Raw genomic sequence first — 26,423 nt, 5'->3', positions numbered from 1 at the left:
AATGGGGCATTATACAGTAACACTGGGGGATGTGACCGGAGAGGTGACTGCTGGGAATGGGGCATTATACAGTAACACCGGGGGAGGTGACCGGAGAGGTGACTGCTGGTAATGGGACATTATACAGTAACACCGGGGGATGTGACCGGAGTAACACCGGGGGATGTGACCGGAGAAGTGACTTCTGGGAATGGGACATTATACAGTAACACCGGGGGATGTGACCGGAGAGGTGACTGCTGGGAATTGGACATTATACAGTAACACCGGGGGATGTGACCGGAGAGGTGACTGCTAGGAATGGGACATTATACAGTAACACCGGGGGATGTGACCGGAGAGTTGACTGCTGGGAATGGGGCATTATACATTAACATGGGGGGATGTGACTGCTGGGAATGGGGCATTATACAGTAACACAGAGGGAGGAGACTGCAGAGGTGACTGCTGGGAATGGGACATTATACAGTAACACCGGGGGATGTGACCGGAGAGGTGACTGATAGGAATGGGACATTATACAGTAACACCGGGGGGATGTGACCGGAGAGGTGACTGCTGGGAATGGGACATTATACAGTAACACCGGGGGATGTGTCTGGGTGATGACTGTATCACTGTGTGTGTCGGTTTCCTAGAAGGTGTCAGGATGTCACTGTCTATCTCTCTATGCAGGAGGAGGAGTATACAGAGGAACACAAGGGTCTGTGCAGGAATGTTATGATGGAGAATCACCGGCCCCTCACATCACTGGGTAAGAGGAGACTTTGTTATTGTACAGGGGAGAGCAGGAATGGGGGCCCCTATATACACATATCTGCTAATCCACATGTACAATAAATTCAGTCACTGTGTGTCTCCTACAGATGGGCCCAGTAACAGAGATACCCCAGAGAGATGTCCCCGTCCTCTGTATTCCCAGGATAATCACATATATACAATGTCCTCAGTCACTGTGTGTCTCCTACATATGGGGCCAGTAACAGAGATAGCCCAGAGAGATGTCCCCGTCCTCTGTATTCCCAGGATAATCACATATATACAATGTCCTCAGTCACTGCGTGTCTCCTACAGATGGGCCCAGCAACAGATATACCCCAGAGAGATGTCCCCGTCCTCTGTATTCCCAGTATAATCACACATATATACAATGTCCTCAGTCACTGCGTGTCTCCTACAGATAAAGCCAGTAACAGGAATACCCCAGAGAGATGTCCCCGTCCTCTGTATTCCCAGGATAATCACATATATACCATGTCCTCAGTCACTGTGTGTCTCCTACAGATGGATCAAGTAACAGAGATACCCCAGAGAGATGTCCCCGTCCTCTGTATTCCCAGGATAATCACATATATACCATGTCCTCAGTCACTGTGTGTCTCCTCCAGATGGGCCCAGTAACAGAGATACCCCAGAGAGATGTCCCCGTCCTCTGTATTCCCAGGATAATCACATATATACCATGTCCTCAGTCACTGTGTCTCCTACAGATGGATCCAGTAACAAAGATACCCCAGACAGATGTCCCCGTCCTCTGTATTCCCAGCAATGTACAGAGGAGACTCACAGGACCTCACATGAGGATCAGGTAGGTGGGAATAAGGGTCTCCCCAATATACCAAAGTCTGTCACTATATGAATTGCAACAGGTGTTTGTGTGTGTGTGTATTATACATCAATAATCTACTATGTAAGCTCAATACTGTCAGACATTATTTATGTGATATTTATTTGTAGGTTCAATGTGATGATATGTCTGATATTAAGGTTGAAGAAATAAAGGGAGAAGAAGAGACATATGTGACTGACATTAAGGCAGAAGACACAGAGGAAGAAGAGACGTATGTGACGGATATGAAGATAAGCGAAGAGTTTTATGTGTCTGATAAGAAAGAAGATCTAGAGACAGAAGAAACACATATGAGGGGTGATCAGCAGTGTAAGGAGGAGGAAATCCCTACAGATATCAGCACAGGTGAGGAATAATCACTTATTGCATACAGTATTTTCCTTGTTCTGTTAATACAGCTATCTCAGAAATCAGGAGCCATCAGCCCCTATTATACTCCTGCTCTCCCCCTCACATCATGTCACTGTGTGTTACCAGCCCAGAGATCTGACCAGTCTCCTCCCCACACTCTCTGGTGTATCTCATACATCAGGAGACATCAGCCCCTATTATACTCCTGCTCTCCCCTCACATCATGTCTCTGTGTGTTACCAGCCCAGAGATCTGACCAGTCTCCTCCCCACACTCTCTGGTGTATCTTATACATCAGGAGACATCAGCCCCTATTATACTCCTGCTCTCCCCTCACATCATGTCACTGTGTGTTACTAGCCCAGGGATCTGACCAGTCTCCTCCTCACACTCTCTGGTGTATCTCATACATCAGGAGCCATCAGCCCCTATTATACTCCTGCTCTCCCCCTCACATCATGTCACTGTGTGTTACCAGCCCAGAGATCTGACCAGTCTCCTCCCCACACTCTCTGGTGTATCTCATACATCAGGAACCATCAGCCCCTATTATACTCCTGCTCTCCCCTCACATCATGTCACTGTGTGTTACCAGCCCAGAGATCTGACCAGTCTCCTCCCCACACTCTCTGGTGTATCTCATACATCAGGAACCATCAGCCCCTATTATACTCCTGCTCTCCCCTCACATCATGTCACTGTGTGTTACCAGCCCAGAGATCTGACCTTTCTCCTCCCCACACTCTCTGGTGGAAATGGATAATCATGATAATCAGGTGCTAATACTTTACATTAAAAATATATTATTAATCAAAATGAATGCTGTCTAACAAGATCATTACAAGACTACTTAAGTCTATTGCAGCTCCCAATAGGTATTCTGTATAACTTTATTAGACACAAATAAAATAACAAGTAAGAGAGCCCTATAACAGAAGTATAGATCACTTTATTAGTATTAAAAAGTAAATTATAAAAACATATTATGTGTACATATTTGCCACTATAATAATAATTGCCACAGATATAATCTTCTGCAGGTGGTTACTGTTATTGCACAGGGTGACATCGGGTTGTAGGCGGATCCAGAGGACCGTGGCACCAATCAGCGAAGCTTTGAAAGTTTCCTAGGATGCCTGCTCCCTCTCCCCTATAACCCCGCCTCCATCCTCAGTTGTTTTTTTTTTTTGGTGCCAGCAGGAAGCTGGAGCACCGTCACATTCAGCTGGGATTACCTCATATAAGTAATCCCAAAGAAGCTTTTATCTTCATTTTTTATTCTTATTTTCACACTAAGCCACATTGATGCGACTGGGCTGCCTCTGCCGTCACTCCTGTCGGCGCCTGAACTCCCCCACGGCCACGGTCAAGAGGGGTACTCGGTGGGGGAGAGATCCAGAGCCTAGCACCGCCGGACACTTCTCATCCTAGACGGTGTGGCCGGAGCGCAGGAGCAGGTAAGGCTCTCTCTGAGAGAGCCTCCTAGAGCGCGGGTACAGTCTCCCCTGTGAAACCGTCCACACACTGTAGCGCTTTCACAGACACCTACATCCCACTTACCCCATAGGGTACAGTGGATGATTGGGGTGCAGCAGCAGAACTTTGCTTTAGCCAGCTACTTTGGTAGTGATTGTGTCTGTGACTTAGTGCCAGTCTATTCTTTCCTATCTGTCAGTAACTTGTTGCTGTCCCTGTGTTCTCTTATATCTTCTGAGGAAGATTCTGAGGTTTTATCCTCTCTGGTCACATACGTCTGTGTATCACTCTAGGTTCCCCCTCAGGGCTATACCTATTGTATTCTCCCCCCACTATTTGGGTTATCTCACTATGTCCAAACGGGGGCGCACTCAGACAGTCTCCCAAGCTCCTGTCATGCAGGGCTTGTTCTGCAGGCCTGTCTGAGCAGGACGTCATTCGGGAGGGGCTGTGTGTCAATTGCTATATTCCCCTGGCCAGTCCTCTGTCATGGTGGCTACTCAGGAGCCTCCCTGGGCAGTTCAACAATTGTTGGGCACCCTAGTGGATCGCCGTCCTCCTCCCATAGTTACACCACCTGTGGTACAACCCGCTCCTCCATGGGCTGATACCTTATCGACCACGGTTCAGCCCTTAGCACAGACCACAGTAGCCATGCAAAAACTGCCTAATACAACGCAGCCAGCTAGGGCCCTGTCTGCGCCTTTACTCCCAGTAGTTCAGGATGATACAACATAGACATGTTTTAAACTTTATTCTTCTTTTCTATCCCTACTACTTTATTTTATACTTCTCCACGCTGATCCTTGATACAAGGACAATAACCACAAGGTTACATATAATTTAATAACAATTTTCGAACAAATCAATATTGAGTGATGACGTCTATTCATAAAATTTTAAAATAAACTAATAAAGGATTTTACTGAATATATTGTAGTCCTAAGTCCTGTCTATATCGGCATGGCGCTTGAGGCTGCCTTACTAAAAAACAAAGGTTTTTCTGCCAAGGTTATCGAGACTGTGATTCAGGCGCGTAAACCAGCATCAGCTAGGATTTATTACCGGGTGTGGCACACTTATTTTCCTGGTGTTCTTCCCTCAAGTATGACCCTAAAAGTTTTTAAGATTGCCAGAATTCTATCCTTTCTTCAAAGGGGATTAGATATCGGTTTACGGCTTAAGGTCCATATCTCGGCATTGTCAGTTTGGTTCCAGAGAAAAATAGCATCTCTTCCAGATATACGTACATTCATTCAAGGAGTTCTACGTATCCAACCACGTTCCTCCTACAACACCATGGGACCTGTCTCTGGTGTTGCAGGCTCTGGCTAATTATCCTTTTGAACCAATGCAATCAGTGGAATATAAATGGCTCACAGTTAAAACAGTATTTCTATTGGCTATGGCATCAGCCAGACGGGTGTCGGATTTGTGAGCTCTCTCCTGCAAACCCCTGTTTCTCATTTACCATTGGGATAGGGCGGTGTTATAGACCAGACCTTCTCACCTCCCTAAAGTAATCTCCAAATTCCACATCAATCAGGAAATAGTAGTTCCAGCGTTCAATTCTGAGGATCTTTCTTCAGATGAACGTCTGTTAGATGTGGTCAGGGCTCTGACCATTTATCGGGACCGTACCGCGGCCATCAGAAAATCAGATTCTCTCTCTTTGTGCTGTATGGATTCCACAAGAAGGGCTGGCCCGTGCACAAACAGACACTTGCCCGCTGGATTCGAATGGCAATTCAACAGGCCTACCAACTGGCTAATCTTCCCATACCTTTGTCAATCAAAGCTCATTCCACCAGGGCGGTAGGTCCATCATGGGCAGCACGTCGTGGAGCATCTGCGGAACAACTATGTAAGGCTGCAACGTGGTCGTCTGTCCATACGCTTGTTAAGTTCTATGCATTTGACACGTTCACCTCCCAGGATGCTTCCTTTGGTCGTCGGGTTCTTCTGACACCTCCGGCAAATTCTCTCCCTTAAATATGGCTTTGAGACATATCCCACCGTGTGTATGCTGACAGAACTGACCCGTACCACCATCAGTAGTGCTGATCCTGTGAGGTGCATATACGCGGCTCAGTAGCCAGAAGCCAATTATTTTACATTGATAGAATAGATGAATGATTTTTTCAGTCCAAAGTATCGTATAGCTGCGTCTGGAAAAGGAGGTAATGAGAGAGAGAGAGACTATGGGCAGAGATAAGGAAATAGGACAGAGAAAGAGACTAGGGGCAGAAGAGAAGAGGGGGGGGGGGGGCAGATGGGGTGGAGGAGAGAGAGAAGGGGACTGGGAGAGAGTAAAAAGTAGGAAACGGTGGGAGTGGAAAGGGGAGGTGACTGGGGGCAAGGTGATGTGGGGAGATGAGGTGCTGGGGGGGGGGGGGTGAGAGGGGATCCGGGGTGGGGGTGGGGGGGGGCGATTCCTCAGGGCGGGGACTGTGGGACTCGGTCCCAGGTCATCCAGAGTCAGGCCCATAGCGCGATGCACCAATATATCGGTCATCGGCTCTGCTGCAGAGATCACGTTGGTTACAGTCCTATTACTGGTGCCCAGTGGCTGACGGACCAGCGATATATCGGCCAGTGTGTGCGCAGCATTAGACATGTTCAGTTTAAGTGATAAAACATCCATGTACATTTGTCTCTCAATGTAACCAATTCTGTCTGTTGTCATTCATTTGTTTCCTGTAGATGGGCGCACAAGCAGGAATACCTCGGAGGGAGATCTCATTGTGTCTCCAGAATATATACTAGAAGATAAGAACATCAGACAAGATTCTCCAGAAGAAATCCCCATTATCCCCAATACACACCCAACATTTCACAGTGCACAGATTTCATCTGGTCTCTCTAGTCATGAGGAACCTTCTCCTGATCATTCAGACCTTACTACACACAGTACAGGTCATATAGATGATACAATAGCATCCAGTTCTGAGTTTGGTGAGCGTTCTATACATCAGTCAGATTCTGTTTCACATCAGAGACCTCACACAGTTGAGAAACCATTTTCATGTTCTGAGTGTGGGAAATGTTATAGCAATAAATACAATCTTGTTATACATGAGAGGGAACATACAGGTGAGAAACCATTTTCATGTTCTGAGTGTGGGAAATGTTATAGCAATAAATCCAGTCTTGTTATACATGAGAGGGAACATACAGGTGAGAAACCATTTTCATGTTCTGAGTGTGGGAAATGTTATAGCAATAAATCCAGTCTTGCTAAACATAAGAGGGTACATACAGGTGAGAAACCATTTTCATGTTCTGAGTGTGGGAAATGTTATAAAAATAAATCCAATCTTGTTATACATGAGAGGGAACATACAGGTGAGAAACCATTTTCATGTTCTGAGTGTGGGAAATGTTATAGCAATAAATACAATCTTGTTATACATGAGAGGGAACATACAGGTGAGAAACCATTTTCATGTTCTGAATGTGGGAAATATTTTACAAAAAAATCTAATCTTGTTACACATCAGAGGGTACATACAGGTGAGAAACCATTTTCATGTTCTGAGTGTGGGAAATGTTGTAGCAATAAATCCAGTCTTGTTACACATCAGAGGGTACATACAGGTGAGAAACCATTTTCATGTTCTGAGTGTGGGAAATGTTTTACACTTAAATCCAATCTTGTTACACATGAGAGGGTACATACAGGTGAGAAACCATTTTCATGTTCTGAGTGTGGGAAATGTTTTAGCAATAAGTCCAATCTTGTTATACATGAGAGGGAACATACAGGTGAGAAACCATTTTCATGTTCTGAGTGTGGGAAATGTTATAGAAATAAATTCAATCTTGTTATACATGAGAGGGAACATACAGGTGAGAAACCATTTTCATGTTCTGAGTGTGGGAAATGTTATAGAAATAAATCCAATCTTGTTATACATGAGAGGGAACATACAGGTGAGAAACCATTTTCATGTTCTGAATGTGGGAAATATTTTACAAAAAAATCTAATCTTGTTACACATGAGAGGGTACATACAGGTGAGAAACCATTTTCATGTTCTGAGTGTGGGAAATGTTTTACACTTAAATTCAATCTTGTTACACATGAGAGGATACATACAGGTGAGAAACCATTTTCATGTTCTTAGTGTGGGAAATGTTTTAGCAATAAATTCCTTCTTATTAGACATCAGAGAAACCTTTTCCATGCTTGCAGTGTGGGAAATGTTTTATAAATAAATTTATACTACATTAAACTTGAGCTTTCTGGAGATTCTGGATCCAGATTTGGAGATTTGTCACTCAGCATCTAGTAAATTGCTTACCCCTGACACCTAAGTGAGCGATATTCGTTATAACGCCGGAACGTACTCGAATAGCACTGGGAGTCAAAAAGTTACTAATAATTGTATCCACGGCTGCAAAAAAATGCATCCTTCAATTATGGATACAACCCACGGCCCCTCTATTTTCACTTTTCCTTGGATAAATTGTTCTATATTTTTAGAATTTTATATTTTTAGAATGGAGTGGCTCGAGGCTTCGTTACAAAAATAAAAATTTACGGAGAAATTCTTGGAAACGTGGGAAGTTCTATAGAAACCCTGTCAGAATCTAAGAAGGAGCAGATATGGAAGTGAACACCCTGTGGTATGAAACACGAGTGTGTATCCAGGATCCCCCAATATCACTTGCTGTAACGGGCCATGCACCCCTAGTTGGGGCTGGAGTGGGTATAGGCGCGGATCCAGACGTATTCTTTTATTTTCTCTTTTATATTTTATGCTGATTGTAATGAAAGACACTGCTACAAAACGTATGCTGCAACTCGTCTATGCTTCCTGTATACAAACTTGTAATGACTACAGGTTGTGCTCTACACTTATATTGTACATTTACTGTATGTCATGCTTCAATAAAGAAAAGAAAAAAATCAGGGAACAGACCGAGTAGGGTTCCTTTTATTTTTTAACCACTTGAGTGGTATTCCTGGAAATTTTCCGGGCTCAGCTGCGCTGCACTATGTAGTAGGTGTGCGCCAGTGGTGCACTACCTTTAGGCCCCCGCCCCCCAAAGATCGTACGCTGGACTCGGGCTCCTGTACTCCGAGTCCCCCCAAACATCCCCGAGCCTGCCGCCATACTGCAGTGACGTAGGCAGCAGGCTCGGGGGGAGTTCAGGTGCCCAAGACGCCGCAAACATTCCAGAGACTGCCCCCTGTATGGTCAATGATGACTGGCAGGGGAGCTCCGGCATACTAACCGAGCAGGGCACATTTTTCCCTGACACACACACCCTAGACAAAATGCCACCAGTAGTGCCATGCTGCCAGTATAATTGACCCCCAGCAGTGACACAGGTATAGTGCCCTTTTGAATACAGGGTTTTGTGGAATAGTTAGCGCAAATAATTGAAAGAGTGCTGCCTGCTACAACTGAAAGGAGGTACACCACCCCCTGGCAATACTCTAAAAACAAGACAAGAATATGTATATATATCAGAACTAGAAATAGATTTGCTCCTTTGAATGAAGAAAATCAAATAAGACCACAGAGGCCTTTTTTAGAGAGGGACCAAATGCCCCCCAGGAGAGAATAACCCAAAAAATAACTAAAAAGACACATAGGGGCAAAAGGGGAGGAAAACCTCACCCCAGACCATCTAAAAATAAGAATCCCCCCAGTTCTGAAATTATCCCAAATGTTCAAAATATTGAAGACTAAATGGGAAAAGTTTTTAACTTAAGTGACACTGAGTTATCTAAAGAGGAGATTCAGATTTTAAAGAAGGGTTTAAAATTCGCGCCCACAGCAAAAGCTAACCCTTTTGAACTGTTTGTCGATTTGCAAAAATTTGTCAGAAAGATAAGTGTAAAAAAATTCTTTCTGTCTAAAGAATCTGAGGGCCCAGTAAAAATAACTGAGAATGAAGAGGTGAAAAACAACACTAGCCTCAAATGTAAGTCGAAGTTTTACCCAAAACATGTAAAAGGGGGAAGCATTGACTGTTTTAACTCAATAGTGGCAAAAGAGCTAAGAACAGTAGAGACTGTGAAGAAGAAAAATATTTCAAAAAAGAAATGGCTTGCAATAGAAACTCTGAAACCGAATGACAATGTAGTAATAAAACCGGCAGATAAGGGGGGTGGGGTGGTAATCATGAACAAATGCGATTACATCAAGAAGATCGAAAGACAATTAAATGTCACACTAACCTACAAAAAGCTTAGGAGTGATCCTACTAATGCAATAATGAAACAACTTAATGATTAAGTAAAAAAGCAGTAGAGAATGATCTGATCTCAAAAGAAGAATATGACAATATCTGAATCCCACCACCCCCACAATTTATATATTGCCAAAAATCCACAAACATTTAACAATTCCACCCGGGAGACCAATCATCACAGGAACTGGATGTATAACATCAAATTTGTCAGCCTTAGTAGACTTCTATTTGCAGCCATTAGTCTCAAAGACTCGATCTTTCCTGAAAGATACAGGAGATGTCTAAGAAAAATGGAAACCATCAAACGGGATGAAAATTGTGTGTTGGTAAGTGCTGACGTTAGCACTCTATACACAATTATAGATTGGAAGAATGGAGAAGAAGCCATTCGTTTCTTTCTGAATAAGAGTGAATATTCAACAGCCTTACTGTTATGTCAGCACTGCCATTTGGGTCTTGTGTGGTCTGCAGTGCCTCTGGTTACTCAGAGGTGCTGCTGTTATTATTTGCATCCTGCAGTACCTCTGTGTGGCCAGAGGTGCTGCTGTTTGGCCCTGCATGCAGGGTTGTGGTTTCTGAGGACAGTCCCAGCTGGCGTAATCAGCTGGGCTGGGCTGTTCTCAGAGTGCCATCCCCAGCTGCAGCACATGTGAATAATTGTGGGTTTGTCTCTATGGCCCTTATTCTGATCGGTGCGTACTTTCCCGAATTCTTTCGGTGCGGTGGCGTACGGCTAACGTCCGTAGAAACGCCCACGGGTCCTCCGCATTCGGACGGACTCACTCTTTAAGAACAGGAGCGTGTGTACGGACGACATACAAACCGTGCGTGTGCGGTGGAAACGTACAGATTCTTGCACGGTCTTCCCGCACAAGCACGGTCTTACCGCGTCAGAACGTACAGGAAGCTGTCCGTACGCCCCGATGCGGAGTATTTACGCTCAATCCCACACTTTTTTACAGAGTACATACAGCGATCACATGACCCACTTAGGCAACCTCCTGGAAAAGGGATTGTTATCAATTTCAATCAATTAAATGCTCATCTATACTGACCCACATTCCTACTACATTCATGACACACATTAACCCTTACAGCATGTGACCCTAACATACATCTATATACACTATGTACATTTTGCTTATTTTAAAGATTTTAAACAAGTTACACATATACTTTAGCATGTTAGAAAAAAACACTGACAACTTTGAACTTTAAATAACTATTTATTAGAAAACAACTGTCCACAAAAACGAAATTAATTATCGGCATCAATGATGCGGTCCATTTCTGCCAACATCTGGCGCATCTGGGCTCGCAGTCTAAGGAGGGCCCCACGGCGACCCTCCTCTGCTTGGGCAGGCTCATCTGTGGAGGAAATTCAAATTGAAAAATGACTAATGATATTCATGCATACATTTAACATAGTCAAACCTACATTTTAAACATGCACCGTGACAGGTGTGTGTGTATATATATATATATATACTAGGTGATTCATCGCGCCCTACGGGCGCTCTTCACACCGTCGTAAGGGGCTGCGCCCCTTAATTTGTGAACGTTTGTATATGAGAAATATGGTTAGAATTGTATGAAAGATGCCTGTATTGCAACTTAGGTGTCCGCGAATCGCGGGAGGGGGGGTCGCGGAGGGTGCCGCGAATTGCAGGAGGGGGGTCGCGGGGGGTGCCGCGAATTGCAGGAGGGGGGGTTGTGGGGGGGTGGATGCTGCGAATCGCGGGAGGGGAGGGATTGCAGAGAATCGCGGGAGGGGGGTCGCGGGGTGGGTTGCCGCAAATCGCGGGAGGGGGGTTACGGGGGCGGGGGTTGCGGCGAATCATGGTAGGGGGGGTCGCGGGGGGTGTGCCATGAATCACGGAGGGGGGGTCACGGGGTGGGGTGCCGAGAATCGCGGGGGTGTGTGTGTGTGCCGTGAATCGCGGTTGTGGGGGGTGTGTGACGCGAATCGCCACAAGAAAAAATCAACACAGAAAGGTCAACACATGTAAATGTTGACATAAGTGTGGCACTTCATTGGTGTCCATGTCGACACATGAGAATGAATATGAAAACATTCAAAAAATGAAAAAAAAAACTTCAAAAACTCATGTCAACCTTTTTCATTGTCGACCATAGCCATGTCAGTGTTTTCCATGTGCAATTTAATTCTGGAGCTGCCGCGAATCGCGGGGGGGGTGCCGCGAATTGCGGGAGGGGGGTCGCGGGGGTGGGTGCCGCGAATCGCGGGAGAGCGAGGTTCATGGGGGTTCCGGTGGGGGGTTGCCGCGAATTGCGGGAGGGGGGAAGGTCGCGGGGGGGTGCCGCGAATCGCCGGAGGGGGGGTTGCGGGGGGTGTGACGCGAATCGCCACAAGAAAAAAATCAACACAGAAAGGTCAACACATGTAAATGTTGACAAAAGTGTGCCACTTCATTGGTGTCCATGTCGACACATGACAATGAATATGAAAAAAATTAAAAATAAATCTTCAAAATCTCATGTCAACCTTTTTCATTGTCGACCATAGCCATGGCAGTGTTTTGCATGTGCCATTTAATCCTGGGGCTGCTGCGAATTGCGGGGGGGGGGGAGGGGTGTGTGCCGCGAATCGCGGGAGGGGGGTCGCAGGGGGGGTGCCGCCAATCGTGCAAGGGGGGGTCGCGGGGGGGGTCTTTTTGCCGCGAATCGCGGGAGGGAGGTCGCGGGGGGGGGTGTTTTTTCCGCGAATCGGGGGGGGGGTGTGTCACGGGGGAGGGTTTGCCGCGATTCGCGGGAGGGGGGGTCGCGGGGTGGTGGTTATGCCGCGAATTGCGGGAGGGGTTGTGGGGGGGTTCTTTTTGCAGCGAATCGCGGGAGGGGGGGTCGCGGGGGTGTTTTTGCTGCGAATCGCGGTAGGGGGGGTCGCGGGGGAGCGGGTGTTTTTGCCGCGAATCGCGGGAGGGGGGCGCGCGGGGGGGGAGGTTTTGCCGCAAATCGCGGGAGGGGGCGCTCACCTGGTGGCTGTGGAATAGCAGTGCTGGGCAACATGGGAAGGCAGTGGGTGTCTGGCACTGTCTGTGGGCTCACTGGGCTGGTTCTCTGTCACATACCTCCCAACATGACCCTCTCCAGGAGGGACACAATGCTCTGTTTCTAGACTTCCCCTTAATGTATGATTGCCATCACCTGTTTTAAACAGGTTAATTTCTCAGAAAGGTGTTCAGCACAGATGAAGGCAATCACACATTAAGAGGAAAGTCCAGGAACAGAGCGTTATAGACACAGACACCCACTTTGAGTGACAGATGTAGCCAAATATATAGGAGATATATATATATATACACACACATATATAACTATATATATGAGACATACACCTATACATACATGCATACATACTACATGGAAAGCCTGATTTTGGCCCTCTACCCTTTACTCTGTCGAACACCTCACAGTCATACTGCTCCTTCTCAATCCAAACCCACCCATGACTAAGCTCTGAGAAGCATGTCACGCGCTGCACCAATCACAATTCGGCAAACAAAGTTCAGTGTCTGTTATATGATGGAGCCTGGCAGGGGAGTTACACAACTCTCAGGAATGCTCAGTACATTTGTGCAATCAAGCATGGCTTGCCTGCTGATGGTCTGCTCCAGAAATCATTGTCAGAATGCCAGTTAGGGGAAGCTGCAGCACTAACCCACTCCCATGCTCAAAAGCATTACTAAGACCAAATCAACACACAATTATGGTGCAAAACATACATGCAGACCGCAGGGGGTGGTTAGCTAGAGGAGGGCCCAGGGGCACTGACCACTTGTTAGTCCAGTCTAAGCCACGCCTGTCCATACTCCATTTATGCCATACTGAATCTAGTTTACAAAGATCATTCACCAGTAAACTCTACTCACCTATATGAGGCTACAGATTGTATGCTTGCAGCAGGGACATGAAACACTTACATTAGCAATTCATCCCTTTCTTCCAGGATACAGATTAACTACACAGGTTCAGTGGCACTTAAAATCGATATGAAAGACATCCTCACAACCTGTGTCATTAATATGTGTCCTGGATGAAAGGGATATTTTGGCCACCCTATCTAACCCCAAAGTGTGTCTGTTGCTATCCCGTTTGTTTGGTCACTTTATAGTATTGTAAAAATCAATTGAATCACCAGTGCTACATAGCAAATAGTAAATGCCAAACGGATAAATTAATCCTTATGTATACATACCAATTCCGGCCGCCTGGACGACCTCACAGGCCTCCACCTCCTCCTCAGGGGCCTCCAATGGTGCCACCTCGTCCTCGCCTTGGATGACCTCCTCCTCGGGTGGCAGCGCCTCCACAGCCCACCCCTCCTCATCCTCCACTTCTTGGGCCCCCTCCTCCGGCCTCCCTTCCTGAGGAAGCTCCTCCAGGGCCACCTCTGCCTCCTCCACTTCCTGGGCCCCCTCCTCCGGGCTCCCTTCCTGCGGAAGCTCCTCCTGGGCCACCTCTGCCTCCTCCCGGGCCTGTCTTGCTCGATCACGTGCTGTGTATGGGAAAAATCAAAAAAGTGGCAATTAGTGGTAATTACTATTAAGCCTTATCAAGCTATAAATGCAAAGGTTATAAGTACAGATAATTGTACAGGCAAACAACTCCTTAGTGGCCTTTACAAAACACAGCCTGTAACATGGCAGGTATGCTGTGACATTTGGCCCATTGTAAGCATCACAAGCATTAATCCTTCCCAATAACATATTTTATGACCATTACAGGGTGTCAAACAGGAAGTAGCACTCATATATTGTATGCCATGTTTAACTCATGATCAGGCTGGTGACCTTAGTGGATTAAATAATGTCAGGTAAGCAATCATGTCCAAATCCCCATTTACTGTCGAAATACTCACATCTAGCAATGCTGGCCCTTATTTGTTGAAGCTTGTCTGGCTCCCTGCGCCTCAGGTCGGACCACCGCCGCTCCAGCTGAGCGATGGTCCGCCGCACCTGGGTGCGTGTGCGAATATACGGCGGCGGGCCACCGCATAGGCATTGCGCTTTTGCCTATTCGTGATAAATGGGCCCGCCCGCCCCAGCCTGGTCTCCATAACGGAGACCAGTGTTCTCAGCTCCGCTGATGAGAATGGGGCTGCTCTCCCATAGGCCGCCATCTTAGCAATGGCACAAATCAAACAATCATGTGCTGTCATTGGTTGATCAGAGTGATATTTGGTATTAACTTTATTCATTTTTACACTAACAGCGTCTATGCGCCCGAACACACGGCTAACCCATTGCATCGCACACCCATCCTAAACAGACAGTGTAAAATAAGATGGAAACACATTATATAGAATCTATAACATTCACCAAACATGGGTATAAGCAACAGGTGAAATAGTCTGCATCACTAGACACTTACACCTAACTCCACAAGGTACTAAACAGCTATTTTATAATGAAAGGTATGCAGCAGAAACATAGCAAATAGTGGCAGACCTTTTCCCAAAATTAGGCCATGCTGCCATGTGTACACTTACCTTCTACTGGCCCATACTACAGAGGTGGAATGAAAAGTAGCTAGCATCCAGCCTGAATTTGGAGTGCTTTCACATGTGATTTGGATGCTAGCACTGATTACTTGTGGCTAAGTGGTGGACTGGATTTACATATGGAATGGGTAGTGTCAGTTGTACTACATACCAAACAAGTGCACAGTACAGATGTACATTCAAATATACATTTCATGTGTGACCTCAGTTTTATTTTGTCATTGGTGTTGGAATCTGCATTTAGATACTAAATCAGACTTACTCAGTTTGCCAGGTTTTTGAGAAATATTTTTCCACACCAAGGGGCGTCCCGTATGCTCCGCACGGTTGACGCTGGCGTACGGAACGCGGCCGTACGGAACGCAGGTTGCAGCTGATTAACGCCAATTACAGAAATAGTATTTAAAGTGGTCCTAGAAAGGCAAACAGTTGTTGCAAACATGGCTGGCTCAGAGTCAGAGGAAGAACAGGTGGTGCAGAATCTCTTGTCCCGCATGGAGGCCAACACCACCTATGTCCCCCTCAACCCAGAGCAGCCAGATGGGCCATCAACATCAGGCCAATCAGCAGCTGGCCCATCCTCAGCATCAGCAGAATCATTGGGAACACAGCAGGTGGCTTCCCAACAGAGTAGCCAGCCCAGCACTTCAAGTACAGCAACCGGTGGCCGTGCCCGTGCCCGCAGTCGGGCAACAGAGGAACCAACCACAAGAAACATGGCATATGAACCGCAGGAGCTTGACATCCTGGTGACTCGGGCACGTGATTTGATAGAGTGCCCAGCGGTAAAGTTGACACACACAAGGAGATGGAAGATCTGGGAGGAGATAACGGCGGAGATTAATGCAGTGGCTCCACAAGTTCGTGAGGCGGAGCACGTTAAGAAGAGGCAAGTACATGTGTGTTACATTTGAGCAGTACAAGTCTAGTAATGTTTACATTCAATATTAGATGGAGTTGGTCAATGGGTGGTCACGTTGCTTGGAGGCGCAGACATGTTTGCCATGACATTGAATTGATAGTTATTGGAGGGTGACTGTTGTTGTATCATCTAAGGGTTGTTTTTAAAAATGAATATAATGTAAGTTTGGTGTCAGTAGGCACATGTTGTATTATGTTTCAGATTGCAATGGGTGCTACAGCAAACATGAGGAGTTACATGTATTAATATGTACACTTTGATTGCAGGTGGCACGACTTCAAAGGAAACCTCAAGAAGAAATTGACCCAGCGGTGGGAACACAGCCACACCTCTGGGGCTGGCCCCATGCCATCAAAGCTGCAGCTCACCCCCCTGGAAGAGATGGCACAGTGCTGCATTGCAGTGGAGGAGGTCCGGGGGGTGAGCACCATAGACAGCGAGTCCCCAGCGGAAGTGATGGCTTCTACGCTTGAAGGTAATTATTTGCCAGGCCATAAGTAGATGTTTTGAATTTGGCATGGAATGTGTGGTAATTGGTATTTTCTCGTTCAACAGCATCCCCAACGCTTGGTCAAGATTCTCTTGAGGAGGTTGTGGAGTCTGTGCCACCTGGCCCCAGTAGCAGGCCCGTGCAGCAGCCGGAAATGTCTGCGGCTGAATTGTCCACGTGGGGCCGTGTGCTAGAAAGTATTGTGCAGCAGGGAGACTCGGCATCAGAGCGGGTGCGTAGGGCCGAGGAGGTGCTGCAGGGTTTGACCACCAGCCACCAGAGTATTGCTGCGAGCCTGCAGGCTATGAGTGCCAGCCAGCAAGCTATGAGTGCCAGCCAGCAAGCTATTGCTGCTAGCCTGCAGGTGCTGGCTGATCAAGCCCTGCGGCAAAATGAACTCCTCCTCCGCCATAATGAACTTATGGTGGAGCTAGTTACCACCAATAGGGTCCTAATGTCACCCGCTTCTGGTGCATTACCACCATCATCACTCCCTGCTGCCAGAGGGGGAAGAACATCCACCCCCTCCCCAGCATGTGCTCCACGTGACCCACCATCTGACTATGGCCGCGGGCGAGGCCGAAGAGCTGCTGCACGTGGCAAGGAGCCTGCCAGGGGCAAACGTGGCCGCAAATGAACTTGTGTCCCCATTAATCTCCACCGTTATGTCTTCCCAAATCTTCCATTGAGCTGTGTGTGTCAGCATCCTGTGTCAAAATCCGTGCCGAGGGTCACCACATTTGCCCGCGGTTCAAATGTCATGTTTGGTTCCCCTGTTGCCCTGTTTCGGCTAGCATTACTGTGTGCTGTACTTGAAGTGTTGGTGCTGTACTTTTGTTGTGAAGCCACCTGATGTGTTCCTAATGATTCTGCTGTGGCTATTTATTATATCTTATTTACTTTTAGTCCTGTTATGGTACCATTTGTTTTGTGATGTTTTTGACATTTTTGGCAAAGTTGCTTTAATAAATGTTATTTGGGCCCCACAAATGTCTGTATTAATTGATACATGCAGAAGTGACATGTGTATTAGTATTATTAATATTAAGTTGTGTGGATTATTTGCTGTGTAAAAGTGTGTGACAAGTGCAGCATGTAATGTTCCCTTTAAGCTGCAATGCTTCCAATTGTAGCAGTGAGAAGCGTGTAATTAACAAGTAATGAGTAAAGTAGGTGATTGTATTGTGTTCAGCTGACATTGGTTGAGGTGCGTCCGTCCTGATTAGGCGTTCCGATTGCCTAGCGCATGACCGAGTGGTGTCCGCAAAGCAATACTAGCCTTTTGGACACCGCACATTTCTACCCTTTTTATTCGCGTGCATTCGGCGTGCTGTCGGAATGCACGCCTACCAAAATATGTGTACTCCCCCGTGTCCGCCCATGTTTCCGCCCAGTTTAGCCCACTTTGAAACTACGCCCCTGTGTCATTCCGCATGACGCCCATAACACACCCATATTGGCCGAATGATTGCGGTGCACATTTCTGTACGGTATTAGTGAGAACAAGTACGGAGACCATGCGTGGCACATGCGCATAGCGTTCCCCACGCATGCGCAGACGGCTAAAAAACGCAATCCGAAAGAATTCGGGAAAGTACGCACCGATCAGAATAAGGGCCTATGTGCTGCAGCCATTGGTCTGGGCTGCCTTTAAAAGAGGCATTGGCCCTGAGCTCAGGGCCTTTGATAGTTCTCTGTTTGTTAGCTTCCTGTTAGTTTGCTGAGAGCTTTCTTATGCCATGTCCTGTATCCTGAGTTCTGTATCCTGAGTCCTGTAATCATGTTTTTGTCCTGTATCCTGAGTCCTGTATCCTGAGTCCTGTAATCGTGTTTTTCATCTGTTCCTGTAATTGTATCCTGTACCGTGTACCTGATCTACGATAAAGCAGTGAGTTCCATCCATCCTGCCTCTGTCTGTCTGTGCCTCCAGCAATTATACCTGTCGTGCTGTCCAAAGGGACTCCTAACACTTACAGGATTTTATAATTGAATCAATATGTTTTATTTTACACAATAATTACTTTTATTTCAATGGCAGCTATTGGCCGTTATTCAGATCTGATCGCAGTACAAATTTGTTCTCAAAATAGGCAAAACCATGTGCTCTGCAGGTGGGGCAAATGTAACATGTGCAGAGAGAGTTAAATTTGGGTGAGGTGTGTTGAAACTTAAATCTAAATTGCAGTGTAAAAGTAATGCAGACAGTATTTACCCTGCACAGAAACAAAATAACTTACACAATCTAACTCTCTCTATACATGTTACATCTGCCCCACCTGCTGTGCACATGGTTTTGCCCATTTTGAGAACAAATTTGTGCTGCGATCAGATCTGAATAAGGGCCATTATCTGCAAATAAAAGGGACAGCCATGGGCACCAGGTTTGCTCCCAGTTACGCCAACCTGTTCATGGCCTTTTGGGAAACAGGAATAGTGGATGACAGGTTGGCGGAGGGGGCAAGCCTGGTAGCCTGGTGGCGTTTTATTGATGACATTTTATTGATATGGAGGGGGTAAGAAAGTCTTTTAAATGATTTTTGTAAAATTTTAAATCAAAATGATTTTAATATAAACCTCACTTTTAATATCAGTAAATCGGAATTGGTGTTTTTAGACCTAAAAATTTATATTGATCTTGGAATGATCCACACCAAGACATACAGGAAGGATACAGATTCCAACTCATATATTGAAACCAACAGTGAGTCATCATCAAAGATGGCTCAACAGTATTCCTGTTGGACAATATATGAGATTGAAAAGAAACTGTACCAAACCTGAGGTGCTGGACCAGCAAATAAATTAAATAGACCGCAGATTCCTACAGAAAGGATATAAATATGAAAATCTCCAAGTATCAAAAGAAAAAGTCGAGAAAATGGAACGAAAAGATTTACTGAAAGCAAAACAAAAAGAGGATCCAAAAATTACAAAAAAGGATTCTAAATACACGGAATGGGCCTTTTTCTCCCAATATGGAGCACATCATAAAAAGGTAGAGAATATAATAAGAAAAAATTATCGAATCCTTTTAGATGACCCAATTTTAGGAAAAATGAGGCCCCCAAAACCAAATTTTATCTATAGGAGAGCCCCGTCGCTAAAAAACCTCTTAGTAAGGAGTGCCTTACCAGAAAAAAACTGGAGGTAGTGACAGGAATAAAGGCTTCCATCGTTGTGGATCTTGCCTGATGTGCAAGACCACAAGTAAAAATGGATATGAGAAAAAAAACACTTCATTCGAGATCAATGGTAAAAATCATAAAATCAACCAATTTATAACGTGTCACTCCAGAAATGTAATTTATCTTCTTGAGTGTGAGTGTAAAATGTTGTATATTGGAAAAACCACCAGAAATTTAAAGCTAAGGCTGGCAGAACATGTTTACAATATAAGGAAAGGGTGCATGACGCACCCACTGTCAGTCCATTTCGTCAAACACCACAACAAGTGCGAAGGAGCCATCAGAAGATTCCTGGGTATACAACAAGTTACGACTAATTGGAAAACCAGGGATCTAGATAGTAGGTTAGCTAAAAGGGAGATGAAATGGATCTTCACCTTAGACACCCTCTGCCCAAATGGTCTTAATGCTGACTTCGAGTTAAAGTGGTTTTTAGAATAATATTTATATCTGTGATTCTCTTTTAAATGTTTTTTTTATCTTTAATGCTTTTATAATTGTTCTTATTACTATTCATAAAAATTATACTAATCCTATTTTATATTTTATATTGTATCCCTTAACATGTATCCATGATGACTCTAAAGTAAAGGAATGAAAAAGCTACGAGGGTGGCTCTCCCGGTATATAGGGATGGGCAATGCAGGAATGAAGTACTGCAAAGTACGGTATTGAGGAGTAGCCACCTCGGAAGATTCCTATAATATGCCCTTATTATTGCCAACAATAAAAATGGCGGACGGGACATGCAGAGAATAATAAAGCTGAAATCTGTATATAGCCGTTATGAATGGAGACTCATCATGTGAACAAGGAAAAGCCTGTGTATAAATGAAATACAAATGAAACTCAAGATCGCTTGAAATATTTGAATGCAGCCCGCCTGAGACACTGCAAACGTGGTGTAACGCAAACAGGAAGTGCCGCGTGGAACGCACGGCACTTCCGGGCTATGGAACCGGCGGAAGTTCGGTCATAGCATTCTTTACACATCTATGAAGATCACCAGACGAGGTGGAACGCAAACCGGAAGTGCCGTGTGGAACGCACGGCACTTCCGGCCCGCGAAAATCGCGGAGGTTTTCATTGGATAAAGGGGGTACAAATACAGGAAACGAACAGAGTGTGAATATTCCCAGCTTGAAAAAGGAGACCTGTGTGTCTCCGAAACGCGTTGCTGACAACCTATATGGACACAATCTGATTTACCTGGACACTTGGACACTTTATTTGGAACGCACTTTGTGGCACCCTTGCACTTTATATTTGGGGACTTATCCAAAATCAAGCCTCCTGCGGTGGTGCCGCAGAAACTTCAGATGAAGTATAGCCCGCCGCAGCACAAAATTATGGTGAGATGACTGTTTGTTTTTTCCCAGAATATATGAAAATCAGCGTTTCCATTGGAGGTAGATAGGAATTAATGTCTGTATATGTTTCTACATATTTTATAAATTTGTGAAAAATTGAGATTTTTTTTCTTCTCACAAATAAACCTTTGTTGATTCAAAAGGTGTACATCTTTTTACATCTGCTTGAAATTGTTGCGCCAAGCTACAACTGTCCTGTTGTTTTTACAGGTATAGTGCCCCCCAGCAGTGACACAGGGATGGTGCCCCCCCCAGCAGTGACACAGGTATAGTGCCCCCCAGCAGTGACACAGGTATGGTGCCCCCCCAGCAGTGACACAGGTATGGTGCCCCCCCAGCAGTGACACAGGTATGGTGCCCCCCAGCAGTGACACAGGTATAATGCCCCCCCAGCAGTGACACAGGTATGGTGCCCCCCCAGCAGTGACACAGGTATGGTGCCCCCCCCCCAGCAGTGACACAGGTATGGTGCCCCCCCCCAGCAGTGACACAGGTATGGTGCCCCCCCCCCCAGCAGTGACACAGGTATGGTGCCCCCCCCAGCAGTGACACAGGTATGGTGCCCCCCCCCCAGCAGTGACACAGATATGGTGCCCCCCCCCAGCAGTGACACAGGTATGGTGCCCCCCCCCCAGCAGTGACGCAGGTATGGTGCCCCCCAGCAGTGACACAGGTATGGTGCCCCCCCAGCAGTGACACAGGTATGGTGCCTCCCCCCAGCAGTGACACAGGTATGGTGCCCCCCCCAGCAGTGACACAGGTATGGTGCCCCCCCCAGCAGTGACACAGGTATGGTGCCCCCCCAGCAGTGACACATATGTAAGTATAATTTATATAGCGCACTTTCTCCAACCGGACTCAAGGCGCTTTACAGACATTATAACAATGCACATAATACAGAGGATGTTGGTGGTACAGTAGCAGACAGCACATAATACAGAGGATGTTGGTGGTACAGTCACAGACAATGCACATAATACAGAGGATGTTGGTGGTACAGTAGCAGACAGCACATAATACAGAGGATGTTGGTGGTACAGTCACAGACAATGCACATAATACAGAGGATGTTGGAGGTACAGTAGCAGACAAGTCACATAATACAGAGGATGTTGGTGGTACAGTAGCAGACAGCACATAATACAGAGGATGTTGGTGGTACAGTAGCAGACAGCACATAATACAGAGGATGTTGGTGGTACAGTAGCAGACAGCACATAATACAGAGGATGTTGGTGGTACAGTAGCAGACAGCACATAATACAGAGGATGTTGGTGGTACAGTAACAGACAATGCACATAATACAGAGGATGTTGGTGGTACAGTAGCAGACAGCACATAATACAGAGGATGTTGGTGGTACAGTAGCAGACAGCACATAATACAGAGGATGTTGGTGGTACAGTAACAGACAATGCACATAATACAGAGGATGTTGGTGGTACAGTAGCAGACAGCACATAATACAGAGGATGTTGGTGGTACAGTAGCAGACAGCACATAATACAGAGGATGTTGGTGGTACAGTAACAGACAATGCACATAATACAGAGGATGTTGGTGATACAGTCACAGACAAGAGAAACCCTTGAGCACACAGTAAGCATAATGCAGGGTTGGTGCAGCATTTTGGATAATAACTTCCATGGGTTGTGTACTCCACCCTGACAAGGTACCAGCTGCGGCAGCGGTACAGTGGTGTAAATTCATATGAAGCGCCCGGAGGCAGATTAGATAGTGGTGCCCCCCCCCCAAACCAACCACACACAGCATTTATGGCTATCATATGTGCAATCTAATTAAAAAAATAAATATTATTTTATATATATATATAAAAAATAAAAAATCTTTTTATTAGAAGATAGCATATATATATATATATATATATATATATATATATATATATATAAATAATGCAACTTAAAAAAAAGTCAGCCAGTCTTACTGTAAATTGGCAGCTGTGACAGAGGGTGTGGTATTAGAATGAACTTAGGTCTACAGTCATTAGGTCGACCCCACTAGGTCGACTGGCAGGAAGGTCGACCTGACTTAAGGTCGACAAGGGCCAAGGTCGACATGACTTAAGGTCGAATTTGCGTAAAGGTCGACATGAGGAAGGTCGACTGGTCATAAGGTCGACATGGGTTTTTCACTGTTTTTTACCCAAATGTCGACATGGACACAGTTGGCAATGAGAATCGGACCCTCGCATCGCTCGCAATGCTTCGGGCACGGTGGCTCGCTTCACTCGCCACAACTTAAATAACCTCCTCCACGCCCTAGTGGATGGTAGGGCATGAAATACTGCATGTCGGCACATGTCGGCTCAAAAAACAGTGAAAAACCCCATGTCGACCTTATGACCAGTCGACCTTCCTCATGTCGACCTTTATGCAAATTCGACCTTAAGGCATGTCGACCTTGGCCCATGTCGACCTTAAGTCAGGTCGACCTTCCTGCCAGTCGACCTAGTGGGGTCGACCTAATGACTGTAGACCTAAGTGCAGTCTATTAGTTGACCGCTTCCCGTGATGGAGTGGGATCCGTGCTTAAGGGGTCCTTCCTGCCTCCCTCCTCCCTCCTCCCTCCGGGCAGCCTGTGCACCAGCCAATCAGGGTGCCGCAGGCTGCAGTGTCACATATCATTGGACGGCTGAGCCATCGCTCAGTTGTCCAGAGACTAGCTCTCTCTGCAGCAGACACCTGACGTGAGCTGTCAGTGTGCACTACTGCAATAGGGTAGGGAGGGCAGCCGCGCGGATCGGATACATTATAGAGATCCATTCCGTGTTGGTTGGCAGCCGCCAGGGGCGGATCCAGGAGAAAATGACAGGGGGGGGCACCATGATAGGGGAGGGGGATTGGAGGGGGGGTGTTAGTGGTGCCAGTGTGCCCGCTTAGAGAGTGGAGAGGGAGAAGAGCAGAGAGAGGACGGGAGTGGGATTATAAGAATGGACCCTGGCATTTAAAGTACTCAGGCCCCCCTTGGATGCAGTTGTGCATGCGCTCTGGAAAGGGGTGTGTGGTCACTCAAAAGAGGGCGTGTCTTTGAGTGTAGTATACCACACACCATATACCACTTCTACACATTATGCAACAAAATTCACATGCCACACAGATTGAGCCAAAATTGACATAATGTCACAAGAAACATCACAAACAGGGACATTGCGCACCTAAGATGCGGGCCAAAAATTTACACCAATATGCCCATTACACATTTAGCCGCACACCATAATGTCCATTAAGTATAACATGCCAAACACCGTAATGCCTATTACAAATTATGCTAAGTGCTGCTTACCTACATGCTCATTGCTAGGGGTTCCATGCTCGTTACCAGGTGTACCATGCTCGTTACCATGTGGGATTACATGTTCGTTGCCATGAGGGTTACATGGTCGTTGCCAGTGGTAATGGGTGAGATAGGGGGTGCAGAGTGGAAGGGAAGATACAGGGTGAGAGGGGGGATGCAGGTTGAGGTGTTAATCTTAAAGTCTACCAGACCTTGATTGGCGCGTGGCGGGGCTCCTGCGATGGCAGTGCTCCTGCGATGGCAGTGCTCCTGCGATGGCAGGCACAAGATCCCACCCTAGCCCTAGGACCTGGCTGTGGCAGCATGATCTTGAGATCGACAAAAGGTATAAAGGTAAATAGATGTGTGATATTGAAGTCACACACAAATTCTCCTCTAAAAGAGAGCGCCACAAAGCTGGGTATAATTAATCAATTTGTTTTATTAACATATTATTACTATATCATTATAAATAAAAAGCGTATAACATTTTATGACATTTTATAAACACATTAAAAAATTAAATAAAAACAACAATGATAATAATAAATTCTGCTGGAAATTATACTCCTGTGTTGGTTTTTTCTTTCCTTTCAAAAAAAGGGTATGTAATATTAAACAAATAGAATAGTGTCCCTTTAATAAAATTGTAGTCCCGTGCTGTAAGTTTTTACAGTGATATGCGGTACTTCATTTATCAAGTGGATAATTAGTATTTGTATCCACAGAAATTCGTTGTGATCCCTTTTGTAATTATAGGCACATATATATCCACTTTTTATTTTATTTTAATTATGGCTTGTGGATGTTTGTTGTGGGCAAATGCCCTTTCTGTGCAGGATAGCCGGAGTAGCCAAGAATGGTTATGCCGGACGGCTCAAGCTCACCTGTGCGGCAGCGCCGCTTGATGTTGTGCTGCTCGATGATGTGGGCAGACAGGGAGCGAGCCGTCCGTCTCTGCTTCAGATAGCCAACATAGCAGTGGACTCGCCATAGGATCGGGAAGTATGTAGAAGCCGCAGATGGTGTAAGTCAGCCGGGATTTTTGTAGCGCCGGAGGAAGTTTAATCGGCACAGGAGTAAAGCTTGTCCAGAGACCCCTTAACGCGTGGGTAGCATATAGCGGTTTCATCAGAAGTAACGAATACTTATTCGTTACTTCTGATGAAACCGCTATATGCTACCCACAGCGGAGAAACTTTACTCCTGCGAGACGGACGGCTCGCTCCCTGTTTTTTGAAAGGAAAGAAATAACCAACACAGGAGTATAATTTTCGAATAGTTTACACCTACTAGAGGTATATATTATTGGAATTTTTGAGTGCGCCTGATTTTTTATATTTTTTCTGCATAAAAGATCTTGAGATCGGCCTGTGGGCCACAGCTGGATTAAGGCTCTGGTCGAAAATAAAATCATGCTACAAAAATAATAAAAAATATATATAAAATGCAGAACATTAACATAAAAAAAGACTTACTTTTGCTGTTTTAAATAGGAGGAGAGCGATAGCTTCCATGTTTCTCTCTCCTCCTGTTAGCACCTCCACCCAGTTGTTCAGTCTCTCCACACACCAGATTAGCATTAGCCTCTTCCTCCCTGTAGCCTGTGCTCCAGCCAATCACGGAGCCGCAGGCTGCAGATGATCATATCACTGGACAGCTGAGCTATCGCTCAGCGCTCAGCTGTCCTTACGCAGTGCTGGCAGTGACAGCCTTTATGGCTCTCAGTAAGGAGCGCAGTGCAGCGTCGCGCATCAGTAATAGGGATCTGATCCGCGGCGGGTAGCCCTTACAGAGCGGGGGGGACAGGGTTTACTGAGTGAGCCCCTGAGGTGCGGGTGCGATTGCGGCTCTATTGGTGTCACCCCAGTGGAGGGTGACACCCGGGTGCGGGCCAAACCCCCCTAGTGACGCCACTGTCACACACTGACATGATCTGGTGCTGCTGCGGAAAGCTGGAGAAGGCCTCCTCCAGC

The 26,423-nt window shown here is 46.0% G+C and overlaps 1 protein-coding gene across 1 annotated transcript in view; it reads left to right on the top strand.

Moving 5' to 3' along the window:
* LOC146009549 (uncharacterized) overlaps positions 1-26,423 on the top strand; it is a 49,312-nt gene that overhangs the window by 3,112 nt on the left and 19,777 nt on the right. Inside the window, 4 exon segments of the mRNA XM_083149995.1 lie at positions 676-754; positions 1,491-1,588; positions 1,738-1,975; positions 6,161-7,653. Coding sequence (XP_083006121.1) covers positions 676-754; positions 1,491-1,588; positions 1,738-1,975; positions 6,161-7,653 — 1,908 coding nt within the window.

This window comes from Crinia signifera, chromosome 6 (genome assembly GCF_055691185.1).
Source record: "Crinia signifera chromosome 6, ASM5569118v1, whole genome shotgun sequence".
NCBI lineage: Eukaryota > Metazoa > Chordata > Amphibia > Anura > Myobatrachidae > Crinia > Crinia signifera.
The sequence above is the reverse complement of the archived record's forward strand: the minus strand, read 5'-3'. Positions and strand labels throughout refer to the sequence as shown.